The sequence below is a fragment of the Ceratotherium simum genome, chromosome 20 (genome assembly GCF_057802395.1).
Source record: "Ceratotherium simum simum isolate JZ-2026a chromosome 20, ASM5780239v1, whole genome shotgun sequence".
In the NCBI taxonomy this organism is placed as follows: domain Eukaryota; kingdom Metazoa; phylum Chordata; class Mammalia; order Perissodactyla; family Rhinocerotidae; genus Ceratotherium; species Ceratotherium simum.
This window is the reverse complement of record NC_141919.1, coordinates 19,813,081-19,835,732: the sequence shown is the minus strand read 5'-3', so window position 1 is coordinate 19,835,732 and position 22,652 is coordinate 19,813,081. Positions and strand designations below refer to the sequence as shown.

Genomic DNA, 22,652 nt, shown 5'->3' with positions numbered 1-22,652 from the left:
CTCTCCCAGGCTCTACACTAACTACAGTTCTTTTCTCTCCCTAATCTCCTACACCTCCTCCCCCTCCACCCTCTCAGCCCGTGACCTCCTGTATTATCTTCTTTAAATAGAGAAGCTATCTATAGAGAACTAACCAAGCTTTCCAGCAGAAAATGTTCTATCTTACCTTCATCTGTGCCCATATACTCTGTCCCTTCTGCTACACAGGATGAAACCATCCCTGTTTTAAGGCCACATTCTTCATCTGTGCACAGAATCTCATCCCCACCCTGCTTCTGAAGGACTTTGTTCCAATTCCCCTGAGATTGGTTCTCAACTCCTTTTTCTTTTCTGTAAACACTTGCTCCTTGGGGCTCTCACCTAGTCCCATTGTTTTATGAATACACTGGTGTCTCTAAGGATGACCATGCAGCATCCCTGAGGTATCTATTCCTTACCCTAAATACTCAATTCATTAGCCAGTCCTCTTGAGCTCTACCTTCAAAATATATCTTAGGACCAATATTGTACGATTCCACTTATATGAGGTACCTGGAATAGGCAAATTCATAAAGACATAAAGTAGAACAGTGGTTACCAGGGCCTGGAGGGAGGGAGTAATGGAGAGTTAGTGTTTAATGGGTACAGAGTCAGTTAGGAATGCTGAAAAAGTTCCGGGGATAAATAGCAGTGATGGTTACACAATGTAAATGTACTTAATGCCACTCAACTCTACACTTAAAAATGGTTAAAATGGTCAATTTTATGTATATTTCACCACATTAAAACAAAATCAGCTAAGAAAATATCTATGTATACATTTGAATCCAACCACTTTTTACTGCCTCTATTGCTGCCATCCTAATTCAAACCACTGTCACTTCTCACCTGCATTATTGCAGTAGCCTACAAAACATCTCCCTGCTTTTAATCTTGCCCCTACCTTAGTCTGATCTCTATACACAACAGCAGAGTGATGTTTTAAACCATAAGGGAGATACTATAACTTGCCAGATCAAAACTCTGCTAGAATAAAATCCAACTCTTTACAAAGGTCTCACTCTTCATCAAACACCTGGCACCTTGGTCCCCACTTTCACTCTCCCCAGGATGCTCCCTGACGTCACTCAGGTCTCTGCTTACCTGTCACCTCCTCATAGACGCCATTCCTGACCACCTAGTCTACACTATCCTCCCAAAACACACGCGTGTTTTGTGCGCACGCACACGTCCACATACCTATACCTTCCTCCACTCTATTTTTCTCAATAGCTCTTTTTACTACTGGCCATCATATATTTACTTGTTTACTTATTTACTTATTACTCTGTTTGCCCTTCTTGACTTAAACTCAATGAATTGTCTACTGCTGCTTTTCTAGACCTTAACTATGACTGGCACATCATAGGAGTTCGAGAAATATTTGTTTACTGAAGGTCTCATTGGAATTGTTTGAGGCTTTGCCCTTAAATTTGAAGTTTAGAAAAAGGCAGATGGGAGAGTGTTCCAAGCAGGTAACTGCTCACATCTGAAAGGATTCTCCTTTAAAAACAAAGCCCTTCAGGGGCCAGCCCGGTGGCGCAAGCGGTTAAGTGCACGCGCTCTGCTGTGGCGGCCCGGGGTTCGCCGGTTCGGGTCCTGGGCGGGCACCGACGCACCGCTTGGCAAGCCATGCTGTGGCGGCGTCCCATATAAAGTGGAGGAAGGTGGGCATGGATGTTAGCTCAGGGCCAATCTTCCTCAGCAAAAAGAGGAGGATTGGCAGATGTTAGCTCAGGGCCAATCTTCCTCACAAAACAAAACAAAACAAAACAAAGCCCTTCAGTCACCAATGACAACTTCAGGAGGAACTATTGACAGCAGGGAGTGGAGGGAGGGGAGAGATGAGATAATGGATGCAGAGTGCTGAGAAAAATGTAGACACTGGTCCTTGTAATGTGTTATTATGAATAATTGGCATGTTGATGAGAAAGAGTTTAAAGGTCTCCTGAGCAGGATTCACTTAATATTGAAGGAAAATATTCTTCAGAAGATTATGTCATTTATGTACGAAAATAGACTAAAAGGTTACCATGGTATGCAGGTCACGCTGAAGTGATGAGGAGGAATGGAACTTTAATGAGGAAAATGCTGAGTGTATTCAGACATCCCCGGGGTCATCCTAAGTGGGATAGGTAGTGAACAGTATTTTTGTGGTATAGTGTATATAGTACATTATGATATAATGGCTAATTATCAGGAGACTAAATTGGAGCTTCCTGAAATTGAGTTCCACCATTGTATTTTAGGTTTCTTAACATTTTGAAGAAGGAAATGAAAAAGGAAATGAGATTTTTAGAATGAACCTATGGAATAAAATTTTGTTTTTAATAGGAAGAACCACATTACTGCTAATTATGATGCCAAGAAAAAAAATAGTGTCCAGATTAGAAAGTAGAGTTGCTGTTCTGAAATATTTCTTGAGGATTGTATTACAGGTTTGTATTCTTCTGCTGTTTGCTGTCATAACCAGGTCAACTTTTCCCCTTCTTTCTCAGTCCTGTTCTGGAGGCTTCTGTGTTCTCAGTGGGCACTTTGCTTTGCTGCTAACTGAAGGGAGACCTCAGGCTCTATGCTGCTTCCCTTACCCTCGGTCACTCCTTAAGCTGAGGACCTTGCTGCTCCCTCCCTGCTTTGTGGGGTGAATGCAGTTATGAGAGAAGTAGACCTAATGACTCATGAGACCCTCACTTGGAAGGTGTGCCTGCCATCTTGGTTTCGCTTGGACCGAGGCAGCTGGGGGACACGGGACTTTCAGTGCTAAATCTGAGAAAGTCCCAGGCAAACTGGGATGAGTTGGTCACCCTCTCACTATTAAGTTCAGGGACAGAACTGGGGTAAGGGCTTATGCTCTTACATGCTTACAGCTCATGTGCAAATTCCTAACCCTGATCCTTTTAACTTCCTGTGACCTCAGGGATCTCCACTGGGCATCTTTAACCCTCCTCTTCCCATTTAATTATATTCATTGAATGGGAGCCTGTGGGTTTCTATGAAGCCTCAAATACAGTCCCCAAAGCAAGGAGGAAAATTATGTTCATAATTTATGATGACTGCAATGACCACCTGGCTCCTTCTGCCCCATCCTGTTCCAGTTACTGTCACTTAACCCACTCTGGGGGCTCAGCCCTACCCCAGACCTTAGGTCTAATCCTGTTTGTGGACTTGGAGCATTCCAGAAGTCTCAAGCCAGCTTCTCTGACCTTGTGCCTCAGCTTGGTACTGGGTCCGTGCTGCTCCCCTACTGTGTACCTTAGGCCCTTGACTGGGTCCCCATTTGTGAATGTGCTTGCACACCACTACCTGTCTTAATAATCTAGCAAGAGTCCAGTGTCTCCACGAATGGCATGGGGCATGTGAGTGCCTCTCCAGCCTCCCTCATGTCCCGACCACGAGCCTTGGCTGGCTCTTGGACTCCACACTGCTGACTCTGCTTCTCACGGAGGCCAGGCCATTGACTGTGAGCCTCCCTGGGCCTCCCCTGCAGGACCATCCACACATAGCACCTCTGTGAGCTTTGGAGAAAGGGGCCCTTTCAGGCACTAAAATTACAAAAGGATGTCCCCTCTGGAATGACCAATTAGAAAGAAGCGTCCTTTCCTTGGGCAACCTGTAAGGCGCAGAGTTTGGCTAACAGAGCCCGGGCTGGGTTTTAATTCCCACTGGCACCCCCTTGAGCTGGGTGTATGACTTACACAACTACACACCTAGCTCTCCTCCTAACACAACTGACTAACCAGCCACCTGGGCCTGGCACAATGACACGCTTTGCTTGTCTGGACAGATTTTGTCTCATTACCAAGCACTGAACTTAACCCTGAATTTGCTCCTTGTCGACTCTACTCCCATCTCCTTCAGCTCTCAGGTCACTCCTATTTAGGGTCTCATTCTTAACATGATGGTGTAAAAAAGTAACGCTACAATCTATAAAAACCTAAACAGATAACACTAATTACATAACATTTACCCATTCTGTCAAATATTGTAATAAAAATCAATTTGAGTACAACCAAACCTACCACCCATGGGTTATAGTGCTTTGTTACATTTGATCAATGCTGGTTTATGGATCAATTTTCTAGTCTTTTCTACTCTTTTTTTTTTTTTCCAAAAGATGTTTACCTTGGGATAATGCTGTGTTTTCTCTTTCCAAAGACAGTTGAGGATTCTTAGATAGAAGAGAGTTTTCTAACAGAATTTTGACTTCAGGCCTACACCAGAATTTATTATTCCAGACTTCCCTGTGAAAAGATGAAGGTACGAAACTTGACTGCTTAAACAGTGGTAGCTCCTAAAAAGTGGAACCAGAAAAGAGAGGATAGGAAAGAGATGCTGTGCTCTGATAGGTCGAACATCCCAGTTCTGGGAGCAAGGAAAACCCATTTGAGACAGAGGCAGAGAAAAGACTAGAGAAGAGAAAAGCCATTTGGACAGGCTGAATCACATTACACTGAATTTTTGAAAACGTATCTAGCCAAAGAGAATCTTTTTCTTATTTGGAATTACAGGCTTTGAAAATTCAATTAGATCCAAGTTTCCCCGATGGGACATACGATTTACCACAAAGTTTGAGTCTGCCATGATGCTTCATGTGTTACTTTGTGAAAACAAATTGACTTTTATTTTGTGAGGAGGGACAGTAGATTATTTTCATACCTTTATCACATTTAAATGCAGGCCACTCAGTGATCTGGGGAACATTGTTGTTTTTACAATGCTGCCTTTTTGTAGTTAAATATGTACACAAAAAATACAGCATAGAACATATAAGTACCTAAGAGATAATTTTAGTATAACTGTCGGATATGTATTACGTGGTACACATAAATATACACATATATCTAAATACATACGTATCTAGAGACAAAGAATGAATACATACATAAAATTAAGAGACAACGTTTCATCAAGATGGTTACTCATGACACTTTAGTTTAGAGAATATCAGTTCCCTTGAAATGCCTTTGCACAGCCAGATCTACGCTAAGATCAAAAACTGATTTTTTTCTAGCCACCAAAAATAGCTTCATAAATAGAAACAATTTCTCTAGGGTGCCTTTCTTCCTTAGAGTATTGTGTAAAGGATGTAGGAAAAGTTTGGAAAGAAAAGCTTATCTGCACTTATAAACCCCAGATGGGGTTGAATTTTTCAGGCATGATAAATGAGCTCGAGTCCCCTAATGGTGTAATCACTTCTTATGCCTCCAATCATCCACCTCTAGATAACGTCTTCTAAATCGAACCACTGGCCCAGTAGAAATAATGATCCATGTTCAAAATTTGCTCAAATTTTTATAATATTGCTGCATGGTGTACTTGAAGTTATTCGCTTTCAACATACTTCCTATGAGGCATGATGTGGGAATAGTAGCCTACTTACTTGTGTTTATTTTTTGGAGTGAAATATGCTTTTCCAGTTGTCTCCTAAGTTTCACCTCTGCTCCATATTTTCCGGTGGTCCCATTGTCGGCCAGAATGAAGTGGGAATGCATGCTGTTGAGAACAGTGAGCTTGCTCATGGGATTGGACATAGTCTGATATGGTCGGACGACCTGCAGGATTTCAAAAGGAAGAGATGTAAGTCAGAGAAAAGAGAGCAAAATATGAAAAGGAGAACCAGATAGAGAGGAAAGAGAGAGAGAAGGAAAAGCAGTTCTTTGGTACAGTGAAAGTATAGTCCATATCCTCATCCTAATATTGCTTTAGGTAGAAGCAAGATTTATGGTAAATGCTCCATTCAAAGCAAAATTATGCTTAAAGGATTATGGATTTATTTATTTACTGAATTCATACAGAAACTAGAGTTTGTGCTTTCATTGTACTCAAAAACTGACATGTGAATGACTGTTTCATTTTGAAGTTGATTTCTTATTTGCTGGTGAACCAAAAATAATTTTTAAACTTAGTTATTTTGTTTCTTTCTTTCTCTTCTCCATCATGTCCATACTCTAATAGGCACAACAGAGCAATCATGATTCTGGAGTATGGTGGGAGGGGGGTGATCTCTTCTATCAAGCCCATTCAGTAATCTGAAGGTCTATTATTTAAAAATCAACACTGTACTTATTAGACACCTTATTTAACTGGAAATGTTGAGTGTAAAATAACTGTCTCATGAGACAAATATGAATCAGGCCCAACAGGTTCATCCCCACTTATTTTTTTGTTGTGTTAATTTCATGGTGAATTACACTACGTAAAATAGAGTAATTCTTACTGTGGTCTTTCAGATTTTTGATATAAAAAGAAAAGCAAAACTATTGTGGGCTAGTTGCTTTACATCCATTATCTATATTCCTTGCAACAATCCTGCAAGGTAGATGCTGTTATGTTTATTTTGTAAATGAAGCAACAGAAATGGAGGTAAAGTAGGTTTTCTAAGAGTTTACACATAGAACCAGAATTCACACCCAGGTCTTCCTGATTCCAAAATCTATGCTTATTCCCCTTTCCCACACTACTTAGACTCCTAAAATATTTAGGTAGAAACTTCACTCAAGACTATGAAAAGGAACATTCAACAAGCTCATTGTTACATGGTCCCAGTACAGTTATCCCTGTACTGAATCACTGAAATTGACAGGACAGAAATAAATGCTACTGCGTTTTTATTTCTGTGCCTTTGTGCTGTATGTACATTAATTATGGAGTTGAGATGCTCTTGTTCATTTTCACTATGCAATAACTCACCATGAAAAGCTGTAGTAAGATTGAGTAGTTTGTTAAAGGAATTACAAAGTGATTTAGTAAGGGCAGTCTTCTGTAGTAAAGATCTCAGGAAAGTCATTTTTTTGACCTTGATGCTAATTTCAAAACCCCACATTTCTATGTGCTTGGCAAAGAATCTACTCAACAAATAGTGAATGAATGAATAGGAAAACTTGAGACAGACAGGCTTTTGTTCAAAATTGAAAAAAAAAAACGCTCTCTTTTCTGAATTGTTTAGGAATTGATCTAATCTAAATTTAAAATGTATAATTCTGAGCTTTTGAAATATCCTTCATTCCTTTTAATATATGTCCTATTTGTTAATGTAGCATTAATATAACATGAATTCATAGCTTCATTTTAGTTGGCTCTTATCGATAAAGGAAGCTCATAACCTTTTGATTATTGTTTCTAGCAATCACAGGGAGCAGTATTCAATTACTCCTTTGTCTAGAAGAGTGAATGAAAGGCCCCCAAAATACAGAGATAGAGATTGGCTCTCTTCATCCTGAGTTCTTTATCACTGGAAGAGTAGGTCGCTTGTGGCGGAAATTCCCATTTTGTCGCTACTCATTTTTGATCATAAAACATTCATTCTACAGCAGAGTGCAAGTTAATAAATATTAATGCTTTGTTGAAAGAGGCTTGGCGAAATGACTTTCTTCTATTCTTAAAGTGCCTCTGCATTTGGACAAAGGAAAATGCTTGAGTTACTGTTCTCTGTTTTCTAACAGCAGGTCTCCCAAGGCTCCATGCCAAGAAGAGGAAGACCCAAAGCAGTTCCGTGAGAGGCAGGGGGCAGTGAATTTTCTCGAAGTTAAACTATGCACGATAGTGAACCCCAGACACTCATACCTCACTAGGTGAGATATGAGGACATATTTTCTAATTCCTGGGAACCTAATTAAAGGCCATCGGTGAAAATGACATTTTCAAATGAATAAAGGAGTGAACATGATTCTGGGCCAAGCTGATGCACTCACCACAATCTGAGAATAAAAGAACATATTAAATCATCTGACTATATTCTATATATGTTTCCTCCACCACAGGATTCCAAGGACATTGATGCTTCAGTCTTCTGAGTTAGACCTTCTTTTCTTATGAAACATGGTGCACCAGCTCTTTGGGAAGACTGTACCTTTGAATCAGTCATGGCAAGAGGGTCAAGTTTACCGTATTACTCATGAATTTTAATTTCTTCATCTTACTGCTCCCCATTTCTTTTGATCTTATGTGAAGGTAATTTAAAGGTGGTCAAATTTTGGCAGGCATTTTGTTTCCTGAATAATAGAAGATATAAATCTGAAAAATAAGTGAAATGTCCTAATTTATTTTCCAGTCATCATTAGAGGAAGGTATGCTGAATCTTGGAACAATCCTGGACGGATGACCCATGGAAATCTATCTGAATCCTAGTTCTGCCAATGGCTGTATGAACCTGAGTCTCACATGTTTAATCTGTAAAAGAGAAATGAAAAAAACACTTACCTCATGGGGGTTAGATGAGATTATATGTGCCAAGTGCCTGGCACCATGCCTGGATCCTAGCAGGCAATCTATAAATGTCAATTCCTTTTCAAACTCTGCTTTATTTTACCAACTAGAAACTGATTTTCCAATTGCAAACTAGTGACCAAAATGAAATGATGGGGGACAAATCACTGACCTTTGTTTTACACAAGGGATTTAAATCAATCGATTTAAGTAAAGAAAAAACTTTAGCAACAGGTTGGCAAAATATGCATAGTGTCTTTTCTTTGCCACATCCTCCCAGGCCATTTAAGAAGGTGATACTCTGGAACTCTTAGTTGATTAACTGCAAAGTTGGAAATAATTTCCCAGATACTTTGGAGGAATGCATTTTGGTCTAACTTGCCTACAAAATCCACTTAATATTCTTCATAACAAACATACCAGCAGCCTATTTTTGTTTGAGTTACAATGTGCGTATCTACAAAAGATTTGCTGATCTTCCTGTTGTTTTTCAACTAGAAAAAAATAATGTCTTTGTATCATATGAATACAAATGACTTTTTCCCTCTGACAAAATTTTGGAGGTAATGCATCCAGTTGCATTGTTACCAGCTTATAAAAAGAGGGCTTTTTTTGAAATGTGTGTGTGTATGCACGCACGTGTGCACACATAGTATGAGCAACTGTGTCATGTTCATGACTTGTAGATATATTAGATTACTCTAGCATGTTTCTCAGTCAATGTTTCCTGAGAGAATCAAGCCCTATGCCCTGCAGCATCCATTGTGTGTAATGTTTCACCTTCGCTCCTAAGAATATAGGATGGTCCAAGATAGGTACCATTCTTGAGAGAATTGAGAAGAGAGCCACTCAAAAAATTTTCTGTGTTTTGTAGTTCAGATGAGGAATCTGGGTTGAGAAAGCCTGAATGGTGTCCGAAAAGCCTACATATCAAGTTATCTTTCATAATTGGTAAATAATATCTATACCTAGAAGGGAAATCTGCATAGAAGTGGATTTTATTTATTTATTTATTTATTTTTTGTGAGGAAGATCAGCCCTGAGCTAACATCCGTGCTAATCCTCCTCTTTGTGCTGAGGAAGACCAGCTCTGAGCTAACATCTATTGCCAATCCTTTTTTTTCCCCCAAAGCCCCAGTAGATAGCTGTATGTCATAGTTGCACATCCTTCTAGTTGCTGCATGTGGGACGTGGCCTCAGCATGGCCAGAGAAGCGGTGCGTCGGTGCGTGCCCGGGATCCGAACCCGGGCCGCCAGTAGCAGAGCGGGCGCACTTAACCGCTAAGCCATGGGGCCAGACCCTAGAAGTGGACTTTAGATATTTAGTAGTCTTTGGGTATCATGGGCCAGAATACCTCTAACTAATGACACTTTGCCTCTCTTTCTTGTCCCGAAAGGGTAGATGACAGAATTCTTCACTCATTAATCCACTGTACACAACTTTGTACTGGCCGATTGGTAAAGTTCTGGTTCCAATGCCTCTGTATACTTTGACTCTGAAACAAAGAGGCAATGAAGTGGGAGCTGTTTAAGGAGTTAATGGAGGTGAAGGCCCTTTATATAAGGTATTTGTAGGGTCATCATCACTGTCAGAAGCAGACTGATCCAGAGACATTGTAGAAACACTGAACATCCTTCATGTGCTGGTGCCAGAGCACTGCATTTATTTTTCCTGGATGGGCTTAAATTGCTCATTCGGGAGTTGATCTAAGAGACCTGTTGAGTGTTCCTAGCTATTTTCAGGCATGTTCTGGTCTCACCCAGGCATACATACTAGGAAGTCAGGAGATGGGGATTGTAGTTCTAGTTCCTTTAGTTACTAATTTGTGACCTTGGGCAAGTCTTTGATTTTATCCATTCATTTACTCATTAAGAATTTCTTGAGGAAATGTATGTGATAAGTATTAGCTGGCTTGAGGAGACATATAATCTCGTATCCAGGTAATATCTCACAATAAATGTTCAAAAAAATATATATATATATAATTTTTTTTTTTTTAAATATGGTATGTGTTTTTTTTCCCCCCAAAGCCCCAGTAGATAGTTGTATGTCATAGGTGCACATCCTTCTAGTTGCTGTATGTGGGATGCGGCCTCAGCATGGATGGAGAAGCGGTGCGTTGGTGCGCAACCAGGACCGAACCTGGGTTGCCAGTAGCGGAGCATGCGCACTTAACCGCTAAGCCACGAGGCCGGCCCCTCAAAATATATTTATTGAAAGAAACTTTTTGGATGGTACTTTTTGGACTCCTCTATAAGGTAGAGGACTTGACTGTAATTTCTAAAGGCATTCTACCTCTAAAATTGAGTCTGGACAACCTGTGTTAAAAAGTACATTTGCTTTTTCCAAGTTAGTGTAGAACAATGACCTTCTATGTGTGTTGGCTCCAAAAAAAAGTAGTTTGCTCATGTCTTGGGGTCTTTTCCATTTTGTGGTGCTTTCTACAATGCAAGGGCAGATTGGTTATCTGTGACTCCTTTCCTGAGCAGAATTGAATTGAGCTAAGTCAGGTTTTTGAGTCATCAATCACAGTCCTCTGCAATCCCAGACCTTATTACCTGGTGAGGTGTGTATCTACTTGCCCCAGGCAAGTAGCAGGGTAGAGGATGTGTGGCCCATGGAGTCATTCTTTCCCTCTGAATAGCACTAGGATTATAATTTAGGCAGGAAGAAAATTAGCATTCATTGACCACTTATTGTATGCTGGGCATTGTGATAGACACTTTCACATGGATTAATCCATTTCAGGCTTATTTTATAGGCAAAACTCAAGAGGCTCAGAGAGGTGAAATCTTGGTGTCTTGGTCAAATTTGCCCCACTGACCACACTCTTTCCTCTAAACCACATGTAGATCTTAAATTCCTTTATAGGCCAGGAGACATTTAGAGGGAAGACAGAGGATCCAGCCTGATTTTAAATTTATAAAGAATATTATGGTTGGTTTTGCTGCTGGACATTTTTGCCAGTGGCTCAGCTGGGCATTAAAATTCTTCTGACAGCTGATCAGATTATTTCCAGATGAGTCCTCTAGAACTGTATAGTATACAGAGGTCAGGAAAAGCACCAGCAGGCAGCAAAATGGGGTTTGTGCTTTGGAGAAAGAGAAACAAAAGGAGTGGCAAGGTTCTCTTAGGATCAGGCATGCGTTTCTAGGAGGGATGAGGGGACACTGCTGAGAAGTGGGAAGCAACCTCTGTGTCTGAAATAAAGGAACATGGGGACTGAGAGAATGAAATGAAAAAAAAGAAAAGAAAGAAAGGCACTGTGTGTCTTCATAATCATAGCGAGGCCTGAGCTAGTGGAGACACTGGCTTATTTCCTATTAAGGCAGCTCAGCTGTCAAGTCTAGGTATAAAGCAGGGTCGTATTGAAAGCCTGATGGTGCCTCTCAGCTCAGCAACCCAAACAAGAAACCAGCAAACTCAAGGATCCATCTCCAAAGAGTTTCCAGATACCTTAGCTACATGATGCCCACTAAAATCCAAGGGAGGAACAATTGCATCTTTCTGCAGCTCTTTGAAAATGTGTGCCTCCACTCGTGGGCTTGCAGAGAGCTGCACTGTCCTCATGTCAGGCTTCCCACCCCAATGGGCTCACCTCCCTTTGCTCTGTCTTGAGGGGAACCGTGTGCCATTCAGACACAGGGCCTACTGGCAGTGGGGAAAGACCCTTAAGTTCTGAAAGGGGTTACTTGCTTTGGAAATCACCATCAGTGGGGTGATATTTTAAAATATGTTCAGAAATTCTTTGAAAATCTTCCCTTAGTCTGGGCTGGATTCAGTGACTCTCTTCTAAGAATTAGAATAAAACAGAAGTGATGGTGTGTGACTTCTAAAACTAGGTCATAAAAGGGTTCCTCTTAGCTCTCTCTTCGATCACTTGCTCTGGGGGAAGCCAGCTGCCATGTTAATAAAGCAGCCTTCTGGAGAGGTCCCCGTGGCGAGGAACTCCTACCAACAGCCATGTGAGAGAGTCATCTTGGAAAAGGGGACTGTAGCCCCATTCAGTCCTTCAATGATGCAGCCCTAACTGACATCTTGACTGTGACCTTAAGAGAGACCCCAAGTCAGAACCACCCAGATAAGCCCCTCACAAATTGCTTACCCACAGAAATTGTGGGACAAAAGATGTTGTTTTAAGCCATTAACTTTTGGGGTAATTTGTTACACAGTGATAGATAACTAATACAATTGTGTATTATTATTATCTTCTTTGAGACTTTAAAATGTATTTTCTCCACTCTATTCTGGATTCGCTGATCATCATAATTTCATGACCTCTAGCCCCTGCTGCATCCTCTCTGCTGCCTGGCATTCCTTTTCCGGGCTCTAATCAGTTCTGGCTCCTGTTCTCCACTGGGGCTATGACTACCATCCTCCACTCTCCTCATTTGTCTGACCCCAAACCCCATCTTTCCTTATTCGGCAGATCATCTGACTCCTGCACTTACACACTTGCCAGTCAGGTGACCTGAAGCAGGTTATTTACGCTCTGTGTCTCCATATGTAAATGGAGATTAATAATGATTATAACCATCTCATTGGGGTATTGTAAGCTTTAAATGAGATAAACTCATGGAACAATGCACATATGAACTCAAATAAATGATAGCTGCTATTATTATGGAGAAGTAGTATTGCATAATAGGTAAGGGTATGGTCTTGGGAGCTCGATGACCTAGGTTTAAATCCCAGCTACATGATTTATTAGTCATGTAACACCGGGCAAGTTACTTCATCTCTTTGTTTTTAGTTTTACCATCACTAAAATGGAAAGGATGATAGTGATACTAAAATAACTTCTGAGTGCCATTATGAGAATTAAATGACTACCTATGTAAAGTGCTGATACCTATTAAGCTCTACAAAAGTGTTGAACTATTGCTGTTATTATTTTATTATTTCAGTGATAAATGATAAACCTCCAGGCTAAACACCGCACCACCAATGCTTTACATACATATTCTTTCCTCCTCTCCTTCAGTTACAAGGGTATAGATGGCCAATCTCCCCTTTAGCTCTGAATCCCATCACCTCAGGGCCACTCTAGGACTTACTTCATCAGTTATCTCCTCTCTATGCCTGTCTCCTTTTCTACCATAAACATATAAACAAGCTCAAGTCTCTCCCACCTTGAAGAAAAAATCCCTCAAATTATAGCTTTCTTCGGTTACTCATATCCCTTCTCCTCGTCTCAGCCAAACCTCTGACAGAGTAGTCTCTACTTGCCATCTTTACTTCTTCACTTCTTCTCCCTCCTCAACCCATTGAAATATGGCTTTTCCCTTCATTATTCTTCCAAAACAGCTTTGACCAGTGATGCCAATGATGTGTGTCTTGATAAACTGAATGAACACTTCCAAGTCCTTACCTTCCTTGGCCTCTCAGTTGAACTTGGCACTGCCCCTCACTCCATCCTTCTGAAGCACACTCTTCCCTTGGCTTCCACAGTACTCTCTGGTTTTGCTCCTACCTCTCAGCGTCTCCTTGCAGGCTGCTTTTCCTCTGCTCAACCATTAAATATTCGAGAGCATCAGGATCCGGGTGTAGGCCCTCCTTTTCCTCACTCTACACAGTCTCCCTTGGTAATCCCATCTACCGCAAAGGCTTTAATTGTCATCTCTATGCAGATGCCTTCCAAATCTAAATGTGTAGCCAGGTCTTGCTCCTGAGCTTCCCCCTCATATACTCACTGTCCTGCTAGACACGTTCAGACAGATATTTCAAGGGAACTTTGAAATGAACATGTCCAAATCCACACTCAATACTGTCTTCACCAAAACTGCATTCCCCGTGTACTTGAATATAGCCTAGAACCTGAGTGTGGGCCAGGTTTAGCTAGCCTTGGTTCCTATATGACTAACAGACTTGGGTGGGTCTCCTTGTCTCTGAACTTTTCCTCTCACATTCTCTGGATACATCTTATCTAACCTAATCATAGAAATCCAATAAACTCCATGCAAGGACCCCTACTGGGAAGTTTTCTGAGCTTACTATATGAAGTCATATTTGGCTTGCTTTAGAAATAAGTGACAAGTATTCTGAGTTGACAACTACACCAGAATTATCCATCAATTGTGTTATTAAACTTGATTTTTCTTGGCTTGAAATAGAAAGATGGCATCAAAAAAATCAAAAAAACACTTTCCAATTAAATATAAGAACTCTATAAAATTCTGAGAATAAAGCTATAGTTTAGGGAAAATAGAAGATATCATTGAATGTCAAGATAATTTAATAACCACATAAGATGATGAGCTGGAAATCTACCCAAACACAATTTTCATCCTCAAGTTAAAATGAAAAGTGCTTTTTCTTGTGATCATGTCTAGATTTTTAATTTGGCATGTATTTTCTTAATCTAGACTTGGGAAAAGACAAATTATAGAGGCTTTAGAAACTGTTCAATTACATGAAACAATTCTGGTCAGATTGCTTTCTAAAGTATGGAATCTAAGTCTAAAATGAGTCATATGAAAATTATAATTCATTGGAAGTTCTTTCTTGGCTTTATAGTGATAACACGTTCCTAATCATCTATCCAGATCAAGATTCTGTAGGGACAAAGAACAAGGCTCTGGTCACTCATTGAGTCTGTTTTTGTGTGCAATTTACAGGCATAAGATGTTTGCCAATATCTCAATTAACAATAAAAACATAATATCATTAAATATTTTCTTATATATCACTTAGCATACTACTAGTTAAGAGTACTGGCTTTGGAGACAGTGGATCTTGGTTCTAATCCTTATTTAGTTTCCTTACGGGATAATACAGACCTCATAAGACTAATATATGAAATCACAGAGCACTTCCTCAAGTAAGAGCTCAATAAATTAAAATTACTATTATTATAATTATGCTCATAGAAGTTGTATGAAGGTAGACAGATCAAGTATTTTACAGTCCAATTAGAGGTGAAGAAATCAAATCTTATAGAGTTTTAAGTGTCATGTCAATGCCTTGTGTTCATGCAAAGTATTACGTTAGTGGTTAATAAGAAAAAAGAAAACAAACAATTTAATCCCTATTTTTGAGCAGTTTTTAATTAAGTTGGGGAGGAAGACATTGTGGGAGAATGATAATCATGGATATGACATTATGGGTGAAGTTAGTCAGGGAAGACATCTTTGTGGAAGTGAGCCTTGAGCTCAGTTTGCCTGAGATGTAGGATTACGGATTGTGATAGAAGAAAGAGGCAGAAGGCATAATATGGAGAAATCACAGAGGTGGGGTTAACCTCAGTAGCTGAACGATATTCATTTTCATGTCTAATGGCAGTACAAAAAATTATTACTCTCTCAGTATTCATCACATTGTTCCTCACCAAAGCCTCTTGTTTTGATCTATTAATTGAAAGGTTTGGTAAAACAGAGTGGGAGATACTTAAATTTAAAGAATCAAGGCTAGTTCTGTCACTCAGTTGGGTGGATCATCCATCTTTCAAAAGGGTTAGAGAAAGGCCTGTTCTCATTCCACACTTCTTTGCCCCATCCCCAACATGTAGAACCTTCACCAGCCACCTCCCATCTTGTGTTGCTACATAAGAAAAAAGTTTTATATTCAGATGCTTGGTTAAAAAATGCCATCACTATAGTATGACCAAGCTCAGGAATGTGAGTAGAGATGAAGTTGTGGTCAAGTTGTGAACCAGATAAGATTTACCATTATATTTTTTTCCATAACATTCATTTTCTCTGTAGCCTGAATTTCATCATGCCCAATCCATCTTCATCAATATTTATTGAGCACCTACTATGTGTGAGGCTCAGAGGACTCAAAGATACATGCTCTGTATCTTTAAAGTCTAACAAAGTCCAGCTAGGAGATAAGACTTGAGGGAGGTACAGTCTTTAGAATATCTAGAAGCAGACCCAAGGGCAAGCTAATCTTTCTTTTTTATCTTTAGAACCAGTATTTGCCTTTATAGTGCCATTCCAAAGGGATATTCACATTCTAAGATGAATAGCAACTGCTGTGTCTACTACATCTATCAATAAACTAACTCTAGCAGTACTTGAATGTTCATCTTCTAAAAGTGCTTATCTGAGAGCCAGCCACACAGAAATAAAATGATCTATATTATCTATCAGTTTGGAAATAAATCTGCTGTAATCAAATACCTGGCATAAGAAATGGAGCCTTTCTTTTATCCTTATATTTTCATTTATTTCAAGTAAATTTCCTAATTTCCCTTGACATTTACTTTGTGCCATTTCAACCTTATTCCAGAACATAGACACAGACTTGACCAAAAATGCAACAATCCTATTTTTTCAAATAATTGCATTTTGATCGAATTCTGAAATGGTAAAGATTTTTAATAACACGTCAGTTTTTTTTCTTTGCTACCTGATGTCTGTGCTAAAAGGTTTATTTTTTTTATGTTTATTACATGTGAGTTTAATTATATAAAATGGAAGAAAAAGGATAAAAGGCACTAAATTAAGCTAGCTATGAAAATTGTTATAACAATAACATACTTAATAACTACTTAAGTAGTTAAGTAGTAAACTTACCAGACAACACTTCTTTCTACTTTGATGATTTTTAGGGGGATTTTCACGAGTGATCACCAATATTTTATTCATATTTATTCTTTTTATAACAACCTAGCATCATATTCCTTTTTAATTATCACATTAGAATAGTAAATACATATAAAAATTTCCCTCAAATGATGTCATAAGTCCTGTACACCAAAAACAGTACTTTTGCTCCAAATAATTTACAACTTGAAAAACAAACTCTGTTATTATACAAGAGCCTGAAAAATCCTATGTGTATTATAGTTCCTCAATTTGGGGAGAAAAAGGTTCCAGAGTGCTTGAAATTCAAGAAATCTTGGTCAAAGAGTTACTAAAAACCTAAAATACAACTGATTTTCCTGTGCTCTCTTCAACCTGCCAATTTCATTTCCTTTTCTCGATGGTCTCTGCAGGTTCACTTGGATCTTTGTGAGCCATGGTTTGCTTTTATTACACCCCTGTGAGCGGGGACAATGAATGTACACATTTTGCTGAACATACGTGTTGCTTTTTCTGCCCTCTGTGCTGGGATCAAGATTACTTTTTCATTGGGAAGTCAGACAACGTAACTGAGTCCCATTGGCACAGGCACACATAAGTTCCTATTGGCATACAACTGGGAAGAGATATGGAGAGGAAGAAAAGGAGAGTAAAAAAAGAGCATGAGAGGAGGTGAAGTCAGAGAAAAAAAGGCAGAATTGGAGGAAAATGAATCAGAGATGATCCTTCCAACTCAGCAAGGCAAGTAAATGTAGTATAAGTATTGTCTTTCTGTACTTATATGGGATTTACAAGATGAACAAACAAAATGACAGAGAAAGGCAGTAGACCAGAATTCTCTGTAAATGTTTAGGCAACTGAGGTAATTATTTGGCTACTCTATCTTGAATAAAGAAATAATTAACTTCCATTTATTCATAGTTCATCCGAATGCCAAAGTTCCAAAATGGTCCCTCTGCCCCAAAATTGAATAATAATAACTCAGGTTTACAATAGAGATCTTGAAGCTGTGAACATTTAAAAATGACTTCTGAATCATCATAACATTTTAAGTAGTTAACTCATTTGTTAATAAGATGCACTATTAAATGCTTTTGGTATTAAGGTTACTTGAGCATATTCTAATTCTTTAGGAAATATATTTGTTCTAGTTCACAATCAACATACACTTAAAAGCTAACTTGCAATCTAAGGCAAGTATTAACCCAAGCATATTCCATCGAAGACTAGTACCAGATACTCTGAAAAAATTAGTAACGCTTCTTTTTCCAGTCAGTTCTGCCTACATAACACTTTGGGAATTGCTGCTTGAGATATTCAATTTGTGTGTGATATAAAACAGCCAGTAAATTTTAGTTAAGAGAATATTATACTGATAAAACTAACATCTCATTCCTTACCCTACATATTCTGGATAAATTAGTGTTTTTATATGTAATTTGGTAGCATTGATATGGACACTTCTTATCACTTAAAATAAAGGTTCTGAAGGATTTAAAGAGTGTTTGCTTACTGCGTTTCATGATATTCAATTTTTTTTATTCAAAGTATTTTGCATTGCATTTAAAAACATTGCATATATTGTGTTGCACTGAAATAAGATGGTTTCACTGTATTGCATGCAACACAATAGAAAAAGCATTTAAAGACTAGTTAATTCTCAATCTTTCTGATTTTTTTTCTTTTTTTCTTTTTGGGCTCAGATAGACCTTATGGTACTTGGACAAAACTACTTAGCACATTTGTCATATTCTATGGCAGGCCTTGATTGGGAAGGGAGACTATGTTGCTCTGATGTAGAGAAGCAATGATAAATAATTAATTGCTAAAATTATTGAGGAAAAAAGAAATGAGTAAAGCACGGCACTCTGTGTACCTAGTTTAACTACAATTCCTATTAATGGAATTTTTGAGAAGTGTTCTATAGGGGAAAAAGTCTGGATGGTTAGTAGGAGAGAAAACCCTCTGAGAGAGGTTGGGAATGACCTGTTTGTAGTTTAAAAAAAAAAAGAGAGAGAGAGACTCCCGGAAGGAACAAAAATCAGATGATGACTCAGAAAAAATAAGACCAAGTTCTCTCTGGCAAAATTGTTGATTGATAGGTCGGTGTGTGACTCTGGCCAGAATAGAAAAGAGAGGTTGTTACCCCGCTGAGTTTGGTCAAGGGCTTCTGAGTAGTTCCAGAGTAGGAAATAAAGAACCCAGCTGTGCCCACTCCTTGCCCAAGCATTCCCCCCAAGAAAGGCCAATCAGGGAAGCCACAGCTCGAATGGAAAGAATTTCCCCCTGTAGCTTTCCTGAGCTAGGGGAAGGGCACTCAAATAATAAAGAAGCTGGAGACCTGGGGTGAGAAGAGCCCCCATTTAATGTCTCCGTCAATGAGATCACGTTGCTATATATCACGTGCCGTTAATTAATCTTAATCTAACTATGCCAACAGCAAGTGCAAGATTTGATGGGTTAGGCTTGATTCAAACCAAGAGGGCAGTTGGTAAGTCTTACTTAGGACCTTTCTTGGTCATAAGAATTGACAGTGGAGTTTTCATAGATAGATTTTGGAAAATAAATAGTCTCCCAATAAAAATTCCTAACATAGCTTCATTTTGGGAGGTGGGGACTAAAAGAGTACTATAATATGCATATTTTGAATTCTAATTTGATTTTACTCTTTTGATATCGCCTCTATGACAAGTCAAACACAGGGGCAGCTCCCTGGACTTACGTCTCTTCCAATCAGGTCCTCCTGGTTTTCCACAATTCCCCAGGGGGCGATACCTATGGTACATATCTTTCCCCGAGACTTAGATGCGTGGTCCTTCAAGGCATCTCCAACATGACGAATAACACCTAAGAGGAAAAACAACTATTACTCTGTCTTTTAAAGCAATTACTTTCCATTCTTCTAAAGGAAATTGTGATAACTGTTTCTCCCAAGATTAAATGCATTGAATATGAAATTTTGACAAATTTCTACACAAACTACATGTGTTCAGGAGAGAACATAAATTTGTGGCTTTAATGACAGATACATTAGCAGGACTTGTATATGAACTCTAGCAATGCATTTCTTATTCTAATTCATGTAAAAAAAAGCATCCAATGTCTATAAAAAAATAAATACAAATCTTTAAACTTAGAGAATCTTTTTATTGTATTATAAGCATAATGATGTGTTAGTATGACTAAGAACCAATAGCATGACTGTATCCTATAAAAAGCACCATATATAATATGATATTAAATCTGCACCACAGTTTGCATATGAGTTAGGGTCATTCAAATAGAGTAGTTACTTAGCCCAGATTCTGTTAACCTTTATTTCATTTTCCTATTTATGGACACATAATGTGGACAGTCTACTTGTAAAGAAAATGTTGGCATATTCTGTGGAATATTTATGTTAAAAAATTATATAATACACCTTTTTATCTTCATCATTCTAATTGTTTTCCTCTTCTGTCATGATGGCCTTCCCCATCAAAATGGCCTTTCTCACCACAGTTAAAAGTGAGAAAATTCAGTTTACAAGATGGTAGGTAACCTACCTCTTATCTTTCTATAATCCATTTAAAGAAGATGCAATTTCTAATTTTTTAACCTCTCTCTCAAATGATTATTTTTATAGAAGATACAAAATATATTCTCTAAGAAAAGATGTTTCCACTTATCGAAATTCCACCCATTCCTCAAGGAAAAATTCACACCTAGTGCCATCTCCTAAATGAAAGCTGAGTTGCATTTGATTTTTTTTCTCCATTTGAACAGGATTGCAGTTTGCATATCTTGAACAGCTCAGTATGTCACCTAACGTATTCTGCTGTGATTCATAATCACGTATGAGGATGTCTCCTCTCATAGTAAAACTCCTTGAGGGGACGGCTGGAGGGTCAGTCTTACTCGTCTCCATGTGCCTCAGGGGTTAGCACAGAGGACAGGCTCAGAAACTGTGCACTGAACTAAGCACACAAAACACACCAGGCAATGTAATGATGGGAGAGGACATACGTGTGTAAACAATTCCATTCTGAAATATTCATAAGATCAAATAGAAAGAGCCTCCTTTAAAAATAATGAAATAACAAAACAGTGTAAATAGCCACTAATCCATGTTGAGCTACACTGGGAGTGTTGAGAAGAATATCAGTTTTAGTTAGTAGCTTATCTAGGGATCTTCTAAGTGAGAGTCCTGGTAAAACAAAAACAAAACAAAACAAAAACAAATACAAGAGTAAAGCTGTGAATATTAGTGCTAAATTTTTTCCTATTAATATGCAAAATTCTGGGGCCAGTCCTGGACAAGAAGTTTTTTTTTTTTTCCAATTATTTTATTGAAATCATAAAGGTTTGTAACATTGTGTAATTTTGGGTGTACATTGTTATTTATCAATTTCTGTATAGACCGCACGGTGATACGAAGTTTAACTTCATGGTATGCCCCACCATCTGTCACAATTCTACCACCATCTCTTACATAACCTGAGTGTGCCGCCATTAGAACCTCACTTTGCTGTAAATTCTTTTGTAAATTTGTGCTCTAAATTATTTTTTTGATATTGAATGCATTTCATAAAAGGAAAAAAACAAAAATGTTCCAAGTTACCAGAAACAGAAGATAGTTAAGAATTTCTTTTGAACCTTTAGAAACCTTTGAGTTGGTCTCTATACGAGGTGCAGATTACCTCAGGAAAGCAAAAGACAATAACCGGCGCGTCTGGTATTTCTGCTGTAAGCGTCTTTGTTGTGGGCATCTTTGCCGAAAACATTTTTGCTGCATAACTAATTGGCTGTAAGGCAATTTTGCCGTAAAAGATAAAATGATTGATAGAACTAGTTATTTCTTATTTCTATTGACTTGATAGAAAATACAGTGATAAAACTTCCTGGAAGTGTGAAATAAGAGTGTGATGCCAGAATGCATACTATGCTAGAAAATGATAACATATCAGTTTGCAAATCCTAGTCACCCCTCCCACACGTCAAAACCAAAAGTTTACTAAGCTACGGGGAACATAAAAGAGGAGGCTAGTAATTTACAACAGTCTTCGAGAGTGTTAATTATCCGGTTCTATAGCTAATTTAGATACAGGAGCTTGTTCTCTAATGTTGTCTTCACCAAATTTATCATGCAATATTAGAAGTTGAGGCAAAAGAAGAGTCAAACCCCGTCCCCCCTCAAACCCCGTCCCCCCGCCCCCTGACCAGCAAAGAAATGGTTACGTGATTCCTGAGGAGTGTAAGTTTCTTGAAAATGGTGATTTTTTGCTATTTTATAGTGGAGAATCTGATGTTATGGACAGCAATAACAAAATGGAATAACATATGTCAGGACTTCTAAATTGGAGCTGGGAGGCAATTAAAGAAGTGAGGCTTATGTATATACACCACGTCTCTGCCCAGCTGGAATGTAACTTTTTGAGCTGTGTCTCACTGTTGTTCTCTTGACCTTCCTTTAAGAAAACAAAAAAATGCTTACCCCTATAGAAAAATGCTTACTCCTGTAGATAAAAACTTTTTTGCCTTAGAGATGGCCTTAGCAACTAACCACGCATAGCCAAGGAATAAGAGTTGTTGCTAGGACCAATCACGTGTTTTGCAAAACAACCTGTGTGATTTATTTCTTTGTGTCTTTATAAATCCTTGCCTTCTTCGTCTTCTCCGGAGCACATTTTGGGTTTCTGCCTATATCTGTGTCTCCGAATTGCAAATCTGATTGCCCAAATAAATATCTGTTGTTTAAATTGCAGTGATTTTTCCTTGGTTGACAATATGGACAGAATTTTGGTATTTGGCACAGAATGTGGCTTAGATGATTTGCTGAAATACAAGGCCTGGGCATGTGATAGAATATTTATGTGTAGTGCAGATATGTACTACAGGTTTCATTATATCCTTTTTAATGT

At 38.7% G+C, this 22,652-nt stretch overlaps 1 protein-coding gene across 14 annotated transcripts in view; it reads right to left on the bottom strand.

Moving 5' to 3' along the window:
* Nucleotides 1–22,652, bottom strand: part of TRPM3 (transient receptor potential cation channel subfamily M member 3) — an 806,860-nt gene that overhangs the window by 223,216 nt on the left and 560,992 nt on the right. For all 14 annotated transcript variants that reach the window (XM_087444495.1, XM_087444496.1, XM_087444499.1 and 11 more), the window contains exons 5-6: nucleotides 19,475–19,599; nucleotides 5,399–5,570 (exon numbers count right to left, since the gene is read on the bottom strand). In XM_087444495.1, coding sequence (XP_087300621.1) covers nucleotides 5,399–5,570; nucleotides 19,475–19,599 — 297 coding nt within the window. The remainder of the gene's footprint in view (nucleotides 1–5,398; nucleotides 5,571–19,474; nucleotides 19,600–22,652) is intronic.